Below are 19,751 nucleotides of genomic sequence, written 5' to 3' on the forward strand. Positions count from 1 at the left end.
GTGCTTTTTATGAAGGCAACATCAGATGCAGACCTGAAGGAGCACATGGTAGGGATCATATTCAGCCGGAGCAAACTGACAAATTTGCAGAAGCAGGTTTGTTCATTCTGAAGCGCTTTGAGGATTAAATGTTTGTGTGTTGTAATAAATATGCTCATTTTCAGTGAATATAGTACCTTTTACTTGACACTTTCAGTTCTTCTGTTGTTCTTTATAATCAAATTTTGGTTTATATTTTAAATAGTATGTGTGTGCATTTTATATGAAAAATCTGCTGAAATTGACACTGAAAAAAATCCATTTTAATAGGATAAAAATACCTATCCTATTAGACTCAATTTAAAAAGAAAAATTTTAGAATTGAGTTGTAAATGGTACTTATTCGTGTTTGCTAATAATAATAGCGTAATAGTAGACTTCCTCAAATTTCTAGGAAAGCTTCAGTGACAGAGTTTAGGTTCTTAGTTTTGCACGTGTTTTCTCCCCATTTCTGTCATCAAAAGTATTTAGGTTTGATAAAATTTAATATTGAGAAGGTAATCAATGCATAGATTCTTAAATTATTCTTTCCTGCAGTCAGTGAAAGTTTGGGTTTGTGTTTTCCTTACTTATCTTTGGTTTTGTTAACATAAACCGGTAGTTAGAGTATGTTTTTTCTTTTTCTTTTGAATACTTAATTCTTTTAAATATACCAACTAAAGCGTCCTTTATATTATCTTTATTACACCTATCACGAGACAAACATTGCCATAAAGATTTTCACAGTAATACAAGAGGTATTAGATTCATTTTAAAGTTTGTTATATTAGTTTAGTCATGCAGAATCTACTTTTTTTGTCACCCATCTTAGCAAATTTTAAAATCTCTTAAAAATGCATTTTAACATTCTATTGATAAAATGAAAATGTGGTTTCTAAAATTTTTTAAGCTTCCTGAATAGTAAACTAAATAAGAGACTTTTAATACATCCTCTTTTTTTGTGGGTTTTGAGTAAATGTATTTGGGGGGGGGTTAACCTGAATTCTATGTAAAAGGCAGGAACTACAATAAAAAAAGACTTTTTTCAATGAAATTTTCCAGAATGAAGATAAGAAAATTCAGGATTAAATCTAAATCTTAATTCTAAAGAATTTTATCTTATCTTTACTCTAAATCTAAATTGTATTCTTCATTTGAATTTATGTTGAAAAGTAATTTAAGCACTGGCCAAATTTCACAGACTTTCCATTGTAGTCATAGTTGTGAAAGTAAATAAAACACAATCTCTTGCACTTTCTAAAAGCTTTTAAGAGTTACTATGTATTTGGATTCTGTTTGGATAGGTATGTGCTCATATAGTCCAGGCCATACGAATGGAAGCAACCCGTGTGCGTGAAGAATGGGAGCATGCCATCTCTAGCAAGGAGAACGCCAACTCGCAGCCTAATGACGAAGATGCTTCTTCTGACGCTTACTGCTTTGAGCTGCTGTCAATGGTTCTGGCATTGAGCGGTTCCAACGTAGGCCGGCAGTATCTGGCTCAGCAGCTGACTCTGCTCCAGGATCTCTTCTCATTACTACACACTGCTTCTCCCAGGGTGCAGAGACAGGTGAGTGCTAATTGTTCCTTGTCTGTCTTGGTATTCCTAGAAAAAAGTCTTTAGAATACTCTAATTGTGTGCATGATAGTATAATATGTATTTGAACTTACTTTTTTTGTGAAATGTAATTTTGTGTTTTTACTTCAAAAGTGTTTTCCCAATCATCCCTATATTCCACATAGGGAATAATTGTAAATAAAGCAACTCGTCTTGTTATTGCAATCATGAGGAGAGGGCAAATAGAAATTTATGAACATTTAAAAACAAATTACAGAATCTCTTTTTGGAATTTGTCAGTTGTTTTTTTCCCAGTTTTTGAATGGGGTTAAAATTATAAAGTTTGATGCGTTTGATATATAAATACATATATACCCCAGCATAATTTGACTGTATAAAACTATTTGTAGGAAGTACAAACGATGTTGAAGGCAATGAAGGCTACAGTTATGAAATTAAAATAAACTCACTTTTGAGTAAGTTTTTAGTGCATTGTCTCCAAGAGGTAGAACTGAGGTGTAGGAACCCAAAACTGCTTAATTAACACTTATGTCATCATGAACCTAAATCAGCAAACTATTCTGAAATGCCTTTAGTAATATCACTCTTCACCTTTCTGGTCCTTACTTGGTAGGATTTTGGGTAGGGCAGGATAAATTGCTTTCTCAAACCATACATCAGAGGGACATACGGTTTGCTTGGCAGGGACTGTGCTGAATTGAAGTAGGATGCACAAGAGCAATTGGTCATTTTCTGTGTCCTAACAGAAGTCTTCTGCGTAAGCACACAGCCTTTGTTTCAGAGCGATGTTGTGAAGGATTCTTTAGTGAATCTGAACTTCACAGTATTCAATGAATCTTACTTCACAGTAACCCAGTTGTTCATGTTTTCAACAGATTCATCCATGTCCTGTTACGTATGTTCAGTTTGTAAAGTATTTTCTTTCCGTTGCAATGACTAGGAATTCTTTTTTAAGATGAATGTTCAGATTCTGAAGTTGCTGCTTCCTTGTGACTGGCAGTACTTAAATTTAGACCAGTGTTATGTATTACGTTTCAAAAAAGAGACTTCTTAAAGTTCATGTTGCATTTGTCTACTTTATTTATAAAGGACAGCATCGTCCAGAATTATTACATATAATTGCAAGAACCAGAGGTGCTCCTTTTAAATATCAGAGCTGTTAATTTCCCATTTCTTAAATGTATGAAGTTTAAAAGCTGGTTTATTCATTTATTGCAAATAAGAATTCTGTATAAAAAGCAGTTAAGTTTTCAGGTGTGGAAGGAAGCTAGTGAGGTGACTGCTTGTTTTTTAGTAAGATCTCATGCCACTTCATTGTGGGGAAAGGGTCTGAGAGAGCAACATAGTTAACCCCCTTGGTATGTGCTGCAAATGCTCCAAATGTTGGGAAATCCTTGCATGATTTGAGGAGGCCATCGTTAATTCTTGCCCTTTTAATATTGTGTTTGACCTGAAGGCACAGTGACAGCTAGAATTATGGGATAACTAATAACTGTCTTGCTAAAACTTCGTAACAGATGAAGCTGAGCCTTCACTGGTTAAGATTAGACCTTGAAAGCGTAGAGCACGGTTGAAATGTCTGTCAAATGGACAGGACCTAAAAAAAACAGTGGTGTTTGAGTATTTCATATTATGCATATATAATGCCCATATAGCCTGTGTAGGTAAGATCAGAAGTTTTTAATAAGCAGTGTCTGGCACGAGTCCTTAGCATCTCTGTCTTACACTCAGGCTATGAGTGTAGTAGTGTGGAACTAGACAATTCCTTTCTACTCTTGGTATCCTCAGAGCTTTAATATCTGTTTCTTTCTGAACTTGAATGTTGTCTGTCTGAGTATACGTGTATTTATATGCACATATTATAACATACAGACATATCAAATATTTGCTTTAGCACAGTTAATGCACTGGCTTGTTGCTGCTAGCTGGTATGCCTTCTCTAAGTGGATTTTTAGTTCCTGTTTCAGAAGTTTTTGTCTCATACTCTCTACTTCTCTTTTTCCAGTGTTCTGAACTGTTACAATGTCACATTTCAACTTGCCTGCAGGCAGATACTGCCCCACTTACTTATTCTGATACATTGCAGATATGCAAAATACTGGGGTTTTTTTCTTAAAAGGTAAACTGTTTTTCAGGAGAACATTGAAAGCTTGAGAAATTAGATATGAAATGTTAACTCCTTAAGCTTTCATACAAACTTTGCATGATATATGCACAGATTTTCTTTTAAAAAAATTCCAGTTAGAATATTGCAAGGAAAACTAAAGGAAGGGGAAAAGAGTATCATGGAAGAGAATCATCATTTTCAGTACCTCAAGGCAAGTTCTTTGTTTTCAGAAGTCTGAAGTGTCTCTAATTGTTCTAATTGAGAAATGGAGTTTCTCACATCTAAAGATTATATCTAAAGATGATATGCAAAGTGGGTAACGTCTGTAATGCGCAAGCAAATCAGAGTTGTACAAACGTCTGTATCACTGTTATCGTAAGTCCAGTACCAAGCACATTTTTATTACTATATGAAGACTAAGTATTGTTTGAGTGAGATTGGACTGAATCTGGACTCTTCAGCCTTGTCTCACTAAGTATATGAATAAACACTTCAAAGCAAGATAGAAGCCTTACAGAATTTCTTACAGATGTGATTTAAGTACAGAAAGTAGATTCAATCCTTCTTACTGAAATAATTTGTGGGAAAAAAAAAGACTTTATTTGATTTTGCTTGAAAATTCCAGCAGTCTTGGTAAGAATTGTGGTGTTCTGGGTTTTTTTTCCAGGTAACATCATTACTAAGACGTGTTTTGCCTGAGGTAACCCCTAGTCGCCTGGCAAGTATTATAGGAGTGAAGTCTCTTCCACCAGCAGATATAAGTGATATCATTCACTCAACAGAAAAAGGAGATTGGAATAAACTAGGTATCTTAGACATGTTTTTGGGATGCATTGCCAAAGCTCTCACTGTACAGCTAAAAGCCAAAGGAACTACTATAACAGGGACAGCTGGCACTACTGCGGGCAAAGGAGTTACCACAGTCACACTTCCAATGATCTTCAATTCCAGGTTTGTTTAAAAATATGTATATATTCTCAAGCTAAAGGCACAAAATAATTACATTTTTTAAAATCAGTTATGTTGTCTTTTATAATCTTTGTTTTATAAATGGAAAAAATTGTATAACACTTTGACAGTATGAGTCATGTTATTAGTGAGTTTAATTTTAAAAAAATACCCACAACCTACCATATGCTGAAAATGTGCATATTTCTTTGTGGTGGATTTTGACAAAAAGTAACTAATTACTTGAATTTACTTCATGCATTATCATATGTCCTTTGCAGCTATATTCGACGAGGTGAAAGCCATTGGTGGATGAAGGGTTCAACACCTACACAGATTTCAGAGATCATTATTAAACTCATTAAAGACATGGCAGCAGTAAGTTTCTATCCTCTAAATGCGTGGAGGATATTCAAGTATTTCTGATAATGAAGAGTACTTTTTTTCATTACTTTCTATTACAGTTAGTATTGGGTTGAGCTGTTAAATGTGAGTTGGTCTCAAGAAGAAAAAGGTACAGTCTTCTGGGTAGAGTCTAGGCCTAGGAGCAGTAGGAACTGAATTCTGAATCTGCTAAATAGAAATCCGGTTTTGAAATAAGCTTTTAAATAAGTCACTTGTACCAGAAATTTAAGTAGTAAACAATAGTTGTATGTCATTCTCTACATTATTAACTTGGAAGCCTAATTTTTTAAGTCTTGACCACTCAGAACTCCAACTGAAAAGTAAAAAGTGTCTGTGGAGTAAGGTAATAGCGTTGTTTTCATGTAACTGTATGTAGATTTTGTATGTGGAGTTTCTGGTTTGCATGTTAAGACTGACTTCTTTCAGTGTTACTGAAATCTACATTTATAGTTGTTTATTACTTTAACCACCTGGGCTGAAATTTTCCATAGCTGTATCTGCTTCAGACAAGTTTTTTGGCAGAAGAATTTGATGAAAAGTCATTCAGCTATTTCCCAGAAACAATATTGGCAAAAAAAATACATTTTGTATATGTTTAGGGGAAAGGAGTTTAGTTGAGAGGTTGGTTTTGTTTTCCTTAATTCTGTACCTATTTCACTGAGATGTTCTAAATGACCCAGATTTCCCTCTGTGATTACCCTTGGAAAGCTTTTTCAGTATGTTCAGCTTTGGAGTCCTATTTTTTTTAAACCGTTCACTGTGCTTAGATTAAAGAGATCCCTTCTCAAAGTTGTTGAAGCTGAATGGGAATTCTCTGCAATTGCTACTGTTGATTCTGACTGCAAGATTTCAAAGATTTCAGAATCTCACAGTTCATCTTTAGTTAAGAGTTAAAATTAAAGTGTGTCTCATCCCTCAGCAGTGCTGGTCTATGCATAAAATGATCGCTTAGTATTTGTTTCAGTTGTTCCAGTGGCTAGAGGGGAAAAGGTCTGTTGTAGGTACCACTGTGATTCCACACGATAGATTTTTGTTTCTGCTTACTTTATCAACACTTTAGCAAATTGCATATAAAAACTCGGACCAAAAAACATAGCAGTTGTAAAGACAAGTACTCAGAAGATAGTAAATGCCAGGATTAACATGGTGCCCCCTGTATGTATATGCCCATATGTTTTTCTCAGGCACCCTGCTTCTTTCAGTGTATAGATGCAACATGAATTGCGGGGAGGGGTAATTTGTTCAAGTTTGGGGATTTTTTTTAGGGTTGTTGCTAGTATAATTTGTAGCCATTGTTGGTAGGTATGCTTTGGGTAAGTGGGAAAACGTCAGGAAAATAGTGGATTCCCTTCTGCAGCATTTTTAAATAGTACTGGGCAAGTCTTTTGAAGCAAACTCTGTGGTCCTTGTTTTATGGGATACTGGCTTCCATGATGATGGGAGAGCTTGTCCCTTAATGAATAGCTGATCAAAACTAAGCTGAGCCCAGACCTTTTCCAGGAATAAAAGAAAGAGATTAGTAGAAATAGAAAATCACTGGCTGACTAGAATCACGTTTCTATTTTTGTCTAAGTAGCTCCTCTAGCTATTCAAGACCTTCACCCATGAAACTGTGGCATTTGCTAATATCTGGTTCTCCAAAACCATTGCAGAAGTTAGTAGCAAATTTCTTAAAGTTCTGGAGGTCAGATATGGCAACTTGCATGCATATCCAGAGTATGCTAGGCTCCATCTCCCACATACCTGATAGTTTTCCAGTACTGCTGTCTGTTGGGTATACTGGTGTGGGTCTTGAATTCTCTTGTTTAAGCCATTCTACTTGGAATGAATATGTAACTACTTATTACAAAAAAGAAAGGGATCGAGTCTGTCGGATAAAGTGTAGTCCTCCTAGATGTGGATATAAATCCCTCTTTCAGTAGATTCTGAACTGCTTGCTTAAAGTGTAGCAGCTCCTAAAGGAATGATTGGAACAGAGTTTACACTGAAGTGTTCAATAGCCAGACAATAAGGACCCTCCTCTCCTCTCGTATGAAGTAGAGATCTGAACTTTATTCCCTTTCATTCTAGATGAGGGAGACCTGACTGAGGCTGTTCAAAAGTTGAGAATACTAACATTTCTTGATTATGTTTTTGTAAGGGACCTCTGTGGTTTAGGTATGCTCAAAACATGTTTGGGGGTTTGGCCCTGTTACCCAAAAGAAGGTGGAGGAATAGAGGGGTCCTAGTTTAAAAACCTTTCTGTGAGGCTTTTTTAGAGCTGCTCATTAGCAATAGGGTGGCATCAGTCTTATTAGCCACTTCGTAAGAGTTACAAATGGGATTCCTTTCACTTTTTCAACATTTGCAATACGTAGGTATCTACATCTGAGTTAGTCACTGTAGCTTCCTTTTTAGAGTCAAGTGAGTCTCAATTATTTCTGTCACCTTCAGCATGAGGTTTAGAAGTTAAGTGATTACATTAAGAGTTCAAGGATTCAGCATTCTCTGAATCAGGAACTCTAGGGTATGAGTCAGTGCCGTAGGCTCAGAATCTTTTAAGGTTGATTTGGAAAGTATGCTATAGTTCTGATGTCTCCTGAGTACTCCTCTTTATTTCTTTCAAATATAAAAACTGTGGAGAGTGTTCAGGAAGGCTGAGCTAGGCGAGTAAAGCTGATTTCTCCAGGAACGCACTGTAATATGTGTGTTATTCACAGTCACTTATTTGTGCTTCAGCTCTGCATCTTTCTTTCTCTGGGCGTCTTTAGGAATATGCCCATTCATTCTTTAAATCATATCCCCTCTACCTATTCCAAGTTAGTTATTCCAGTAGTTGCTCAGATACTATGTCAGTCACCTGAGTATTTTGAGAGCTAATTTTTACCAGATCTGTCTGATTTGAAAACAGCTGATTTGTCAGTCATCCCTGACTTCCTTTTTTCTATTCTAATTTGACATCCTAACCTGATGTTGCTTGTAGCAGCTCTAATTACAGTTTTAGTTGTTCTTAATAAAAGCTGTAATAGAGTTTCCTCTTTAACAGGGTCATCTGTCAGAAGCTTGGTCCCGTGTGACAAAGAATGCTATTGCTGAAACCATCATAGCTCTGACCAAAATGGAAGAAGAATACAGATCACCAGTGAGGTGCATTGCAACAACCAGAGTAAGAACTTTACTAAACTTAACATTCATTTATTGTAAACATGCAGTAGGAGCCCGTCTGAGAGCCTTCCTATATTTTAGAAAAAACATCCTTATACATGTTGTTTCAGGAAACAATGCATACAGAACACAGTTTATATTCTCCAAATCTACCTGTGTGCATAATGGACAGGTATCCTAACTAAGGCAATCACTGTTTGTCCTAATAAAAGTCTTGCTTTTTCTGTGTCACAGCAGATTGAGTTTTCTTCTTTGTGGCAGAAATACACCAGTACAAACTGAATTCTGGTTAAATATGCATCTTGGGTACCTCCCAAATAATGAAGAATAAGTGTTATGCTTATACATTTGGGTTTTTATCCTTGAGGTAATTCTGCTTTAAGTTTGTGATACTTGCCTTTTACTAAATTTATGAGTCCATCTGTGTGGAAAATTGCACAATATGTATCAGCTGTCTTTTTCCAGCTCTGTACACTAAGTGGTTTGACTTCTAGGTCATCAGCTGCCACATCTCAAGGCTATTATGAAAACACTCAGTAACAAACATTCTCTAGGACAATTAAGCTAAGCTTCACCTGTGTTTTAGTCTCAAAATGAAAAATCATTTGCTGAGCTCTTTATTATTTACTGGGGGTGGGTTTTTTTCTTTGTCTTTACTACTTCCATGAATCTTTTATAGAAACTGGTACTGACTTAACCTTAATAGACTGCTTGAAATACCATGAAAAGCATACTTGTAAATTATGGTATTCCTACTATCTTAGGGATTTTGGCTTCTCAAGTGTAATAACTACATGTAAAAGAAGAGGTTTGCAGTGATTACGAGCATTTGACACTCATGTTGTTTTCGATCTTGAAAGGCTTTGCCAGTTGTCCTTTTCATCCCCTTACTCATATATTCTCTGCTTTTTGGAAGACACTGTCTCAGAGTACCACCTGCTCCTGCTGTCACCATGTTAGTTTAATCAGGTCTTAGAGGACCCCTGAATGTCAACCTAGCTCTCCTTGTGCATGAACTTATTTCTGTCATAGAGATGTGTTTTTTGGAGGGGAGTCTAATAGAGTTTTTTCAACAAAAGCCATTTTGTTCAGATCAAACCTTTGATGAAAAACTATTGCACAATGCAGCTGTCAAGTGCATTTCAGTTTGGGTTGCAGGCCTACCAACAAATTATCCTCATGCAGCTCATCTCTTTAGGATTTCACTGTCGTCAATGGAGAGGAAGAGAGAAAAGCTTCCTCTGACGAACACTTAGCTCAGAACCCTTTTCTAGGTAATCTCAAATGCTCTATGCAGCGAGGAGAGAATATAGGGAAACCAATTTCATTGAGCTAAAGTTTTGTTGGTTTGGGTTGGGTTTTTTTTTTTTTTTTTAATTAGTCTGTGTCCTTGGATTTCTTCTTCTCGCCCAAAGCCTGCAATGTTTGGGAGTGATACGCAAGTCTGTATTTGCCATATTTCTCTATAATGTACTCTGGTTGATCTTGCTTCACTGTTTCTCTCTTGTGTGCTAACTACTGTATTTATAATCATAAAGTGGCATACATGAAAGAAACAAGGTAGTTCCCAAAAGTTCAGTGGTTTTATTGTGTTCTTGACTTCATTTGGAAATTAAAAAACTTGCATTTTATGAGCAGGCTTCAGCTAACGATGGTACAGTTTGCAGGTAACAGTGACATTCTTATCTGCCAAAGTTCATATTTTTAGTGTTTGGGATTTTTTTTTTTAATAGTATTCCTAAAACGTTTAATTCTGCTTTGCCTTTCAATAGCTATGGCTGGCCTTAGCATCCCTCTGTGTACTTGACCAAGATCATGTTGATAGACTGTCCTCAGGAAGATGGATGGGAAAGGACGGACAACAGAAACAGATGGTGAGACTGAAAATCATACCTTATTGTGTTTGTTTTGATTTATTCAGTAGTCAAAGAATTTAGAATAATGATAGGGAAAGGTAGACTTGGCCTAACCTTATTTCCTCCCTTTCGTCCCTAATGGAGATTGTACATACGTGTTGGCAGTAGTTGTGTTCTAGACAAGCACTGCTTGGAAAACAAAAATTCCAACTTAAAACAGTAAGGTAGCAATTCTGCTGGTATTCAGGATGGAGCAAGGCCTTCCTAACACCTGTAGGATGGATTTTTGAGACTAGATTGACTCAGTTAATACGACACCCTCTATCAGAGCTTTTTTTCTATCTGCGTCTCTGTCACATAATAAAGTCAATTCTTTTGTGTGCCTCAATAACACCTTCTCTGTAATTTAGCTTACTCTTTCCCATCCCAGCAGAGAGTGATTACCCCAAATAAACTCTTCCTAACTGAATTTAGTAAAGCTACCATTTACCCAGAGGATTTATAAATGTAATATGGAATATGATGGATTAATCAAGTTTCTGTCTATATTTTCCAGCATCACAAAAAATGAAATGTTTTTTTTTTTTTAATACCAATCTAGAAAGAGCAAAATAATGAAGCTGGTCCTTTATAACTTGGTTAGGTGGATCCCTGTGGGAGGCAAGGGAAGATTGCCTTTCCGGTAGCAACTGAGGATGCTTAGAGCAAAGAAGCCTCCAAAGCAGTTTAGTGTAGGTAGAAAGAGAATACAGGAGACACAGAGCTGCAGCAGCGGCAAGAACTAAAACTCTGCTGAGAAGGAAGCAGACACAAAGGTTTCTGAGGTGATTAAGAAATTCAAGGGACTTCTGTAGCTTTGGAAATGTCAGAGGAGCAGCCAAGATATCGTCAGCAGGGATACAAGCTGCTGAACCCAGCATGAAATTCCCCAATCCTATTTTATACCAGGATATTCAAATGTTGAGGTGAACTGCATGTCCCCCTACCAGGACTGCTGTTGGAAGGATTTTGTTCTAAGTTGCATGAGCAGTATCATGGAAACCACATGATCTGGGAGTATGATGGAAACTTGTTCTTAGACATATGCATACACATAATCAAAGTCAGTCATTGAACTCCATTTGTACAGATATTTTGAACTGCAAGACAGAACTGTGTTGAATTTAAAAAAAAAAAAAGTATCAATAGAGCACCTTAATTTTATGATGGATTTTGAAGTTTGTTACTTCGACCGTATTCTCCCTGAATTATGGATGACCTACAGCTTTGATTAGATGTTTGAACAGAGTAAACATACCATATCAAAGTAATGAAGGGTAAATACCGTGCCTGTTGACTGACCCAAGTAGTTGCATCTGTGAATTTTTCTGTTAACATGCCCATAATCCATTGTTAGCACATAAATCTTTTCTCAGACTAGTTGAAAACGGTCTCAACTATATTGTTGAAAAAAGCATTTTTGCCACATCATGTAAAATATGAGATGAAGAATATCAGAAGAACTGATGTAGTAAACTGGGGCTGTTTGTGTCCAGGAGTAATTGTTTAGATACTGATTATTCTAAAGATACAATTAATAGTCTAAACAAGCTCTTTATCCCCCTTTATTAATGGGGGGGGGGGCAGGGGCAGGGGCAGGGCGGGTGTGACTGGGGGGAGAATAAAAAGAGATGCTAAAAGAAAATGAGGGATTTAATAAAAAGAGAACTATTTAATATTTTTTCTGTTTTCAGCCAATGTGTGATAATCATGATGATGGTGAAACTGCTGCAATCATTTTGTGTAATGTCTGTGGGAATTTGTGTACCGATTGTGACAGATTCCTTCATCTCCATCGGCGAACAAAAACTCATCAGAGACAGGTAGAGTATACATGACATCATGTTGTATGCACTGCATACATTGTCTGCATTTCCCCAATTAATATATAAGCAAAAGGCAGTAGCAAGTATGAAATCTGAAAGTGGTGTTTTCTTTTGTTTTGGAGATGGGATAGATAAGTTTCCATTTAACTCTTTTTAGTTGTTTTTAGTTAAATTCGCTTGTCATTTATCTTTTGAAGAAGATTAGAAAATCATGTAGCAGTCCCTAATTCTAACTCTTACGCTACATCAGCTTTTTTCTCTCTTGTTCTGACATTGTTTAGGAACATTTTTTAGGAGAGTCTAGGACCTGCATAGACTTTCTTAAGTATACATTGGTTCTTTATTCCTGTGAAATTATATCTCCTTTACTACTTCTATCATATGAGTCAGCACTTGTCAACCCCTTTATTTTTAATGTGTATACATTTTTTTTAATATCCAGGAAGACCACTTGACAGCAAATATTCCTACTGGTTCCCTTATGTCAGTCTTCTCTTATTTTTCAATATTCCTCCAGCTCACACCGTCCTTTCACAGCTAAATATGTTGTCATGTCCATAAGCTTGAAAATTTCCTGACTTCTTTTGGGTTTGTTTTTAGGATTGAAACATCTTTCCTCTTTGACTTAGATGAGTTTTTACAAATTGCTGTGTGCTCTGCTAATTAGTGTCCTTTTGTGTTATTCTTTTATCCTCTTCATCTCTAAACTGCATTCTCCTTGGAATATTTATTTTTCTCATTGAAATTCATGTTGAAGATGCCTTTACTTCGGAAACTACTGAACATTTCCTCTTTCTTGACACTGTTGTATGGTTTTTTTTGTGGTCCTTTATTTTCCCCTTTCCCTCTGATTACTTACATTTGTACAAAGGCTAAAATAAGAAACCTCATTAATAAAGTTAATTTAATGGAAATCATTCCTCTTCTCCCTCTCCTAGAGTGCATCTACATTAGCTTTTTAGTTAGGATCAGGAGTGGGCTTTTGAAGCAGATATGATCATCTCTCCTTAAGGTGCTTTGATTTGTATTATAGAGCAGCCTTGGAGTGCATGAACTGGATTCCTTTCAGGTGAAACTAAAAACAACAAAAAAGAGACAGATGCAGGGACACACTGCTAATGGCTGATCAGTGCAAGGGATCAGCTAGTCTAGAGCACGTGTGATGTAAACATCAGATCACTGGCACTGGGTTTCACTCTGCAGATCTCCTCCTCAGTGCCTCAGCATTTGCAGCGTAGACTCAGCCTGGAAGTTCCATGTGGATCTGTCGTCTTCTGTTTCTTAGCCAGAATCTTTGCAATCCCCTTTGAAATTTTCCTGTTTTGTCATCCTAAGATGATGATTGTATATGTCTACTCTTCTGTCATGGCATAGCACAGTCTAGTCTCATTTATTTTTCTGATTTCTCCTATATAGCCTGTTCAGATTACAGTTGATAAAAAGTAAGTTCTTATCTCATAGAAGTCCTCACACCTCTCCTTTAATCTGTCCAAAATAGCTACTTATCAGATTTTCCTATTTACTTCTAAAAGCATGTTTAAACTTCTGCTATTTATTCGCCACCTTTACCTTTACATCTGTCACTTTAAAACCCTCAATTTAAATTTTAAATTCTGTTATGTTCCCTGTCTCCTGGTTTCTGTTAGCTTCCTGTTCTTTGTCCAACTTCTGTCATACATACCTCTTTAATGTATTTTCTCTGCCTCCAGGAAAGGACAGCCTGTAAGTTACTGCAACCTGCTTATACGAATCCTTTGTGAAGCAATTAGGGTTTTTTTTTCCTGGTTCTGATAAGAATTAAAACAAAGTTTAAATTGAGTGTACACATCCATACCCAGGAAAATTCTAACTTTTATTGCATTGCAGGTGAAATGAATGAAAACAGATCTGCCTTCAAAACTTAGGAAAGGAGAAAAAGAAGAAACTGTATAAAGTTCACTAAGGATCTCATGCAGTTTTTTGATTTTGCAAAAATTTTAAATTTTCCTCATTGTAGCCAAAAGTATCCACTGTATACTTATGTGAAAGTAAAAAATTAATATTACACACTTATATAATTGTTATTATATAGTACATATTATTAAGACCTTAATTATCAATGTTGCTTTGATAAACTACTAGCATGGTTATGTGAAGGTATTTCTAATGTTATCTTGTGCTTTTCATATACTGTGGCCTACTGGATGAGTTGGATAGTAGTTAGGAAGTCCAAGCTCCCTATTTTTTAAATTAGAAAAAATGTTGTGCAGCACTCTTCTTGGCATTGCTGCACTATTGTTTCCCAGCCATGTTAGCTCAAGCGTTAGTTTTATATATTTTTACTTTTAAAACATAAAGCCTTTATCCATTCTGCAATATGTACAAATTACAGAACGCATAAAAGAAAAATAGCTTGCAGTAGACAAACTCCACAGAATGTATAAAACATCTGATGAAAATCCAAAGAGACAGTGACAAAAATAACATAGAGATGCTATTTAGTATCTGTTTGGTTAACCTGACAGGTATTCAAAGAAGAAGAAGAAGCTATCAAAGTTGATCTCCACGAGGGTTGTGGTAGGACCAAACTTTTCTGGCTGATGGCATTAGCAGATTCTAAAACTATGAAGGCTATGGTGGAGTTTAGAGAACAGACAGGTAAAACGCAACTTATTACTTGCTCTTTATCTTGATTATTTTTACCTTTTAAATGAGCATTTGTCCAAAAAAAAAACCCAAACAGTTTGGGTTTTCACCTGCTTTAGGGCACTGCTTTTAATTGTTTGTTAATTAAAATAAAATAGTTTAACTGCATAAGAATTGCTGTTCTCCTGGTTGTTTTCTGTGATTGTTGTTTAGATGTCTCTTGTTAGAATATCAGTCCCTTATGTTTCATTACAACAATTTTTGGTTTTGTTTACTCTTGTGGACCTAGGCAAACCAACCACCAGCAGTTCTGAAGCATGTCGTTTCTGTGGATGTAGGAGTGGAACAGAATTATCAGCAGTGGGAAGCGTTTGTTCCGATACAGATTGCCAGGTGTGCATTAACAAATACCAATCATAATTAATTACATAAATAGAAGAGACTGTAGGATCAAATTGGTTTCTTATTTTGAGTAAACCTTATTCATCCCTGTGGTCCATTTTAAATCAGACCTCTCAAATGAAAAGGTTTGAGCACTGAATATTATAATTCAAATACTTCTGAGTTTGTAAATGTTCAGTTTAATTAGAAAACCCAACAGTCAACCAAAATACTGGATAGCTTCACTATTATTTTCAAAATTATCTCAAGTTTTTGCAATAGCATTCCAATATAAAGTAAAATATACACTGTCAACACAAAGTCTAGTGTACTGGAAAGCTTGAAAAAAGTAGTTTGCATAGCAGCCCATTTTTTATATGAGCATAGTACATTTAAGACTTGGACAGGTTTGTCAACTCTATCCATGTGTCTTGAGTATTTTTGTGCCCTCCAGTATATACCATTGGCAGAGGGCCAAATCCTAACCAGTTTCTTATCCCACCCTATTTATTTCTGTTTGTGTGGCAAATTTCTCATCTTTTTTTCTCTCTCAGCCTACTGAATATATTATATTGTTATATTAATTCAGTTAAATTCGTTGTTAGCTTCTGGGCAACTTTTATAAGTTTTCTACTTACTAGGGATAGGAATTATAGGTGGTTAAAAGACCATTTCCATATAACAGTGCTTTATGCTGATTAATTATTAACTCACAGTGTTTTTTTAAGAGTGGGTTACTTCATACCTTTCCTGAAAGAACAAAATCTGCAGATATCTTAAAGATTGTTAATACAGGGCAAGCAGTGTTTATGCAGGGAGGCACTGAATACACAAAATACACATGGAGGATTAAAGAATGAATAATTCTCTTTATATTAAAATTAAATATTAAAAATTAAAAATTATGGTTTCATTATGCCATTGCTACTCAGGAGGAATGTAAGTAAACAAAGGTATCGGTTTTACTTCAAGTACACAAAATGTGCAGTTTTTCCCAAGTACCTGCTGTAGCAGTAGACAACATGAATCATGATTTGGTTTGGTTTGCACGAGCCAGCAATCCTTCAAAAAGCCACACTATGTCAAACCATTCAGTGGAGGGGAAAAAAAGATTAATTATTTACTTTTAATAGGAGTATGCTAAAATTGCCTGCAGCAAGACACACCCCTGTGGTCATCCATGTGGAGGCGTTAAGAACGAAGAGCATTGTTTGCCGTGCTTGCATGGCTGCGATAAGAATGCAACAACTCTTAAACAAGATGCTGATGACATGTGCATGATCTGCTTTACTGAAGCACTTTCAGCAGCACCAGCTATCCAGGTTTATCTTTTTTTTTCCCCTTTTAAGAGATTTATATTACAGTTGTAATGTTATGTGTGGAAGAGGTTAAAATACAAAGTCCTTCAAATTACTTTCTTAAAAATTTCAAAACAGACACTGTAACAATACACAGGTTACTTAAAAAGCTTTCTTTTGGTCTGGCATTACTGCTATTTCAAGAAAGCAGATTGTATCGATTTAGCTTGCTGTGTCTACTTTATTAAAATATATGGTACTTTATAAATGAGAAATATAGCTGAGGGAATTAATACTTCATATATATTTCATATATCCACTGGTAGCTTTGGAGTGGAAAGCTTATGATTTTAACAACGATTTCTCTTTGTTAAGAAGAAAATAGGGGTCTTTGAGGATTTTAAATAAATTAATTTTTGAATTGATATATGTTGCTGCTTAAAAGCAAATAACTACTTCTGGTTTAGTGGTTAATGTAACTTCAGTGTTCACTTACCTGTATTCTTTTCTAAAGCTGGACTGCAGCCACGTTTTCCATTTGCAATGCTGTCAACGAGTACTAGAAAACAGATGGCTTGGGCCAAGGATAACTTTTGGGTTTATGTCCTGTCCTATTTGCAAGGTAAATGAGCTATGTGTTTACTGCCTAGGTCAAACAAGTTACCTAATACTTTGTTTTTCCTTTTTTTTTTTTTTTAATAATATATTGCTTGTTACAATATAAATTAGTTATACATCACTTGTTTCCTTAATTTCTCATGTCACTAAAGAAAGGGTATCATTGATGCATCTTTTCACCTTCTCCTACTGTTCCCTGAAGTAAGAGTCCTCTTAAAAAGAACGCATAATGCAGACATTATCTTAATGCTGGTTTATTTTTACCATCAGCTTGTAAATTCCCAATATTTGGGCATGGCAGGGAGGGGAAGAAGTAATCTTAAAGCACATTTATCTGAAGCAGGGAACTTGGCTTCTCCGTTTTACTAACCCCTTTTAAAGCGGCTTTGCTTTTCAGTGTGAGAACAGAGCTGAAGAATGTATGTACTTAGTTCAGATTAAGTTACTAAAAATTCCTCTTGTATGCTACAAAATCATAATTGCTGTAAGCAAAAGCATATCATAGCTGCTGGGAAGGAGAGCACCGTAACACCCTAGGAATATGAAATTTGGGAATGGTCAGCCATTCTGCATGTTGTGTTTCTTCCTTTGTGCTGTATTTTGGTGATTTATGGCAATAGCTTGTGATCATTAAATGAAAAAGAGCTGCTATAGAGGACTGTCATTCATTATTTTTAATTGCTGAGCAGTAAGTCAAAAAGGACCAAAATTAGGGAAAACATACCATCAGAATATTCCTGTACTGTGGTGAATATTTCATGTACCCTTTACCATCCCTCTGTGGGTGTTACAGTCTGTTGTAAGGGCTGACAATTTCATATAACAAAAGGCCATATAAAAAGCATTCCTCGTTACTGGTTTTGCAGCAATTAAAGTATATACTATATCAGCCATTTTTTTTCAAATGTCCATTGCTTGAGCTCTTAGGTTTTTATGACATCCGTTACACTATTTGTGTTTGACCATAATAGAAATTACCACAGCTGGTGTAATGAACATGCAAGATATTTTAATCATTTGTTTTTATTTCAGAACAAAATCAATCATACAGTATTAAAGGATTTGCTTGATCCAATCAAAGAACTCTATGAAGATGTAAGGAGAAAAGCGCTAATGAGACTGGAGTATGAAGGGTTGCACAAGAGTGAGGCCATCACAACACCAGGTGTTAGATTTTATAATGACCCAGCTGGCTATGCTATGAACAGATATGCTTATTATGTTTGCTACAAGTGCAAAAAGGTATGACAATTAGTACTTTCTCAAATTAAATATATGTTATAGTTTCAAAAGTAATTTCTTAAAGAATGGAACATATATGTGATACATTGTGTATGGAGTAGGAAAGCAGGAAAAGAAATTGTTGTTAAATCGTAATTCAAAAAAAGTGTTGAGCAAATTAGATGTACATAGTGTCTTATCTTGTAAAGCTCAAAAGTATATACAGAGTAGTTCAGAAACCAAAAGCATATTGAGGTGATAGCCTTCTTAGAAGAAAGTGCAGATGATACTGTGTTAGAACAGCAACCATCCCTTTGTCCCACTTCCAACTCATACTTTATGTGAACATTAAAAAGTATAAACATAGGTTTCGTTCTAACTATTTGATATGGAGCGTTCCTCACTAAGATTCTACCTAAATATTAGTTTTACCCAAGTTGGAGTTCATCGCAACTGCAGTAAACTGACTTAGAGGCAGAAGTGTTAGAAGAATGAAAAAGGAGTAGAAAGAGGAAATGTGTGGTCTAGCCTGATGGACTCTGGGTCACATCTGTACGGTTTTCTTCAGGTATAGAATATGAAATTTATCCAGAAGACAAAAATTGTATACAAACAGCCCCTCATTTCCCCACCAGCAGAGACGAGACAGACATTCTTTATCTATGGTTAGAAACTATGGTTAGAGAAATTTTGGGTGATCACTGAACCTCTTCCCATTGCTTCTTTCATCTGAAGCTGATTTTAGTGCCCATCTTGATCACATCTTTTTTCCTTTTTCTCTTAGGAGTGAACGGAATAAAGCAATTTCATGACAAAATTTTCAAGGGAAATGCCAATAATATTTTTGTTAAATGGAAGTGCACAATTTGGAAATAAGAGGAGAAAGGATTAACTTCCATATGCTAGAGAAGAGCAGTAATGAATCCCTCTAGCTCATTACTACATAGTTATTCAGTTCACTTTTGTTCCTGCCTCCCACAGTTAATCAATTTTCACTCATCATCTGTCGTGGTTTAGCCCCAGCCAGCAACTAAGCACCACGCAGCCGCTTGCTCACTCCCCCTACCCCGATGGGATGGGGGAGACAATTGGAGGAGTAAGAGTGAGAAACACTCCTGGGTTGAGATAAGAACAGTTTAATAATTGAAATAAAGTAAAATAGTAATGATAATAATAGCAATATAATAACAATAATAATATACAAAGCAAGTGATGCACAATGCAATTGTTCACCACCCGCCGACTGATACCCAGACAGTTTCCGAGCAGTGATTGCTGCCCCCCAGCCAACCCCCCCCAGTTTCTATACTGAGCATGACGTCATATGGTATGGCATAGCCCTTTGGTCAGTGTGGATCAACCATTCTGGCTGTGCCCCCTCCCAGTTTCTTGTGCCCCTGGCAGAGCATGGGAAGCTGAAAAGTCCTTGACTAGCATAAGCAGTACTTAGCAACAACTAAAACATCAGCGTGTTATCAACATTCTTCTCCTACTAAATCCAAAACACAGCACTATGCCTGCTACTAGGAAGAAAATTAACTCTATCCCAGCTGAAACCAGGACATCATCCTTTAGCAACTTGCATACTGCCTTTTTTCCTCCCTCACAAAAATAATTTTTTTTCATCTTCTTCAGTTTTCAGTCCTGTCCCTGTTTTCCATTACGCTTTCTTTCCAGTATTTAAT

At 36.0% G+C, this 19,751-nt stretch overlaps 1 protein-coding gene across 9 annotated transcripts in view; it reads left to right on the plus strand.

Annotated features, from left to right (window-relative positions):
• The window catches only part of MYCBP2 (MYC binding protein 2), a 211,490-nt gene that overhangs the window by 188,503 nt on the left and 3,236 nt on the right, over positions 1-19,751 (plus strand). For all 9 annotated transcript variants that reach the window (XM_075720658.1, XM_075720664.1, XM_075720685.1 and 6 more), the window contains 12 exons: positions 16-96; positions 1,323-1,589; positions 4,373-4,656; positions 4,935-5,031; positions 8,084-8,203; positions 9,975-10,076; positions 11,792-11,920; positions 14,428-14,560; positions 14,838-14,941; positions 16,063-16,251; positions 16,742-16,849; positions 17,878-18,087. In XM_075720658.1, the coding sequence (XP_075576773.1) occupies positions 16-96; positions 1,323-1,589; positions 4,373-4,656; positions 4,935-5,031; positions 8,084-8,203; positions 9,975-10,076; positions 11,792-11,920; positions 14,428-14,560; positions 14,838-14,941; positions 16,063-16,251; positions 16,742-16,849; positions 17,878-18,087 (1,824 nt within the window). The remainder of the gene's footprint in view (positions 1-15; positions 97-1,322; positions 1,590-4,372; positions 4,657-4,934; positions 5,032-8,083; positions 8,204-9,974; positions 10,077-11,791; positions 11,921-14,427; positions 14,561-14,837; positions 14,942-16,062; positions 16,252-16,741; positions 16,850-17,877; positions 18,088-19,751) is intronic.

The sequence above is a fragment of the Pelecanus crispus genome, chromosome 1 (assembly GCF_030463565.1).
Source record: "Pelecanus crispus isolate bPelCri1 chromosome 1, bPelCri1.pri, whole genome shotgun sequence".
NCBI lineage: Eukaryota > Metazoa > Chordata > Aves > Pelecaniformes > Pelecanidae > Pelecanus > Pelecanus crispus.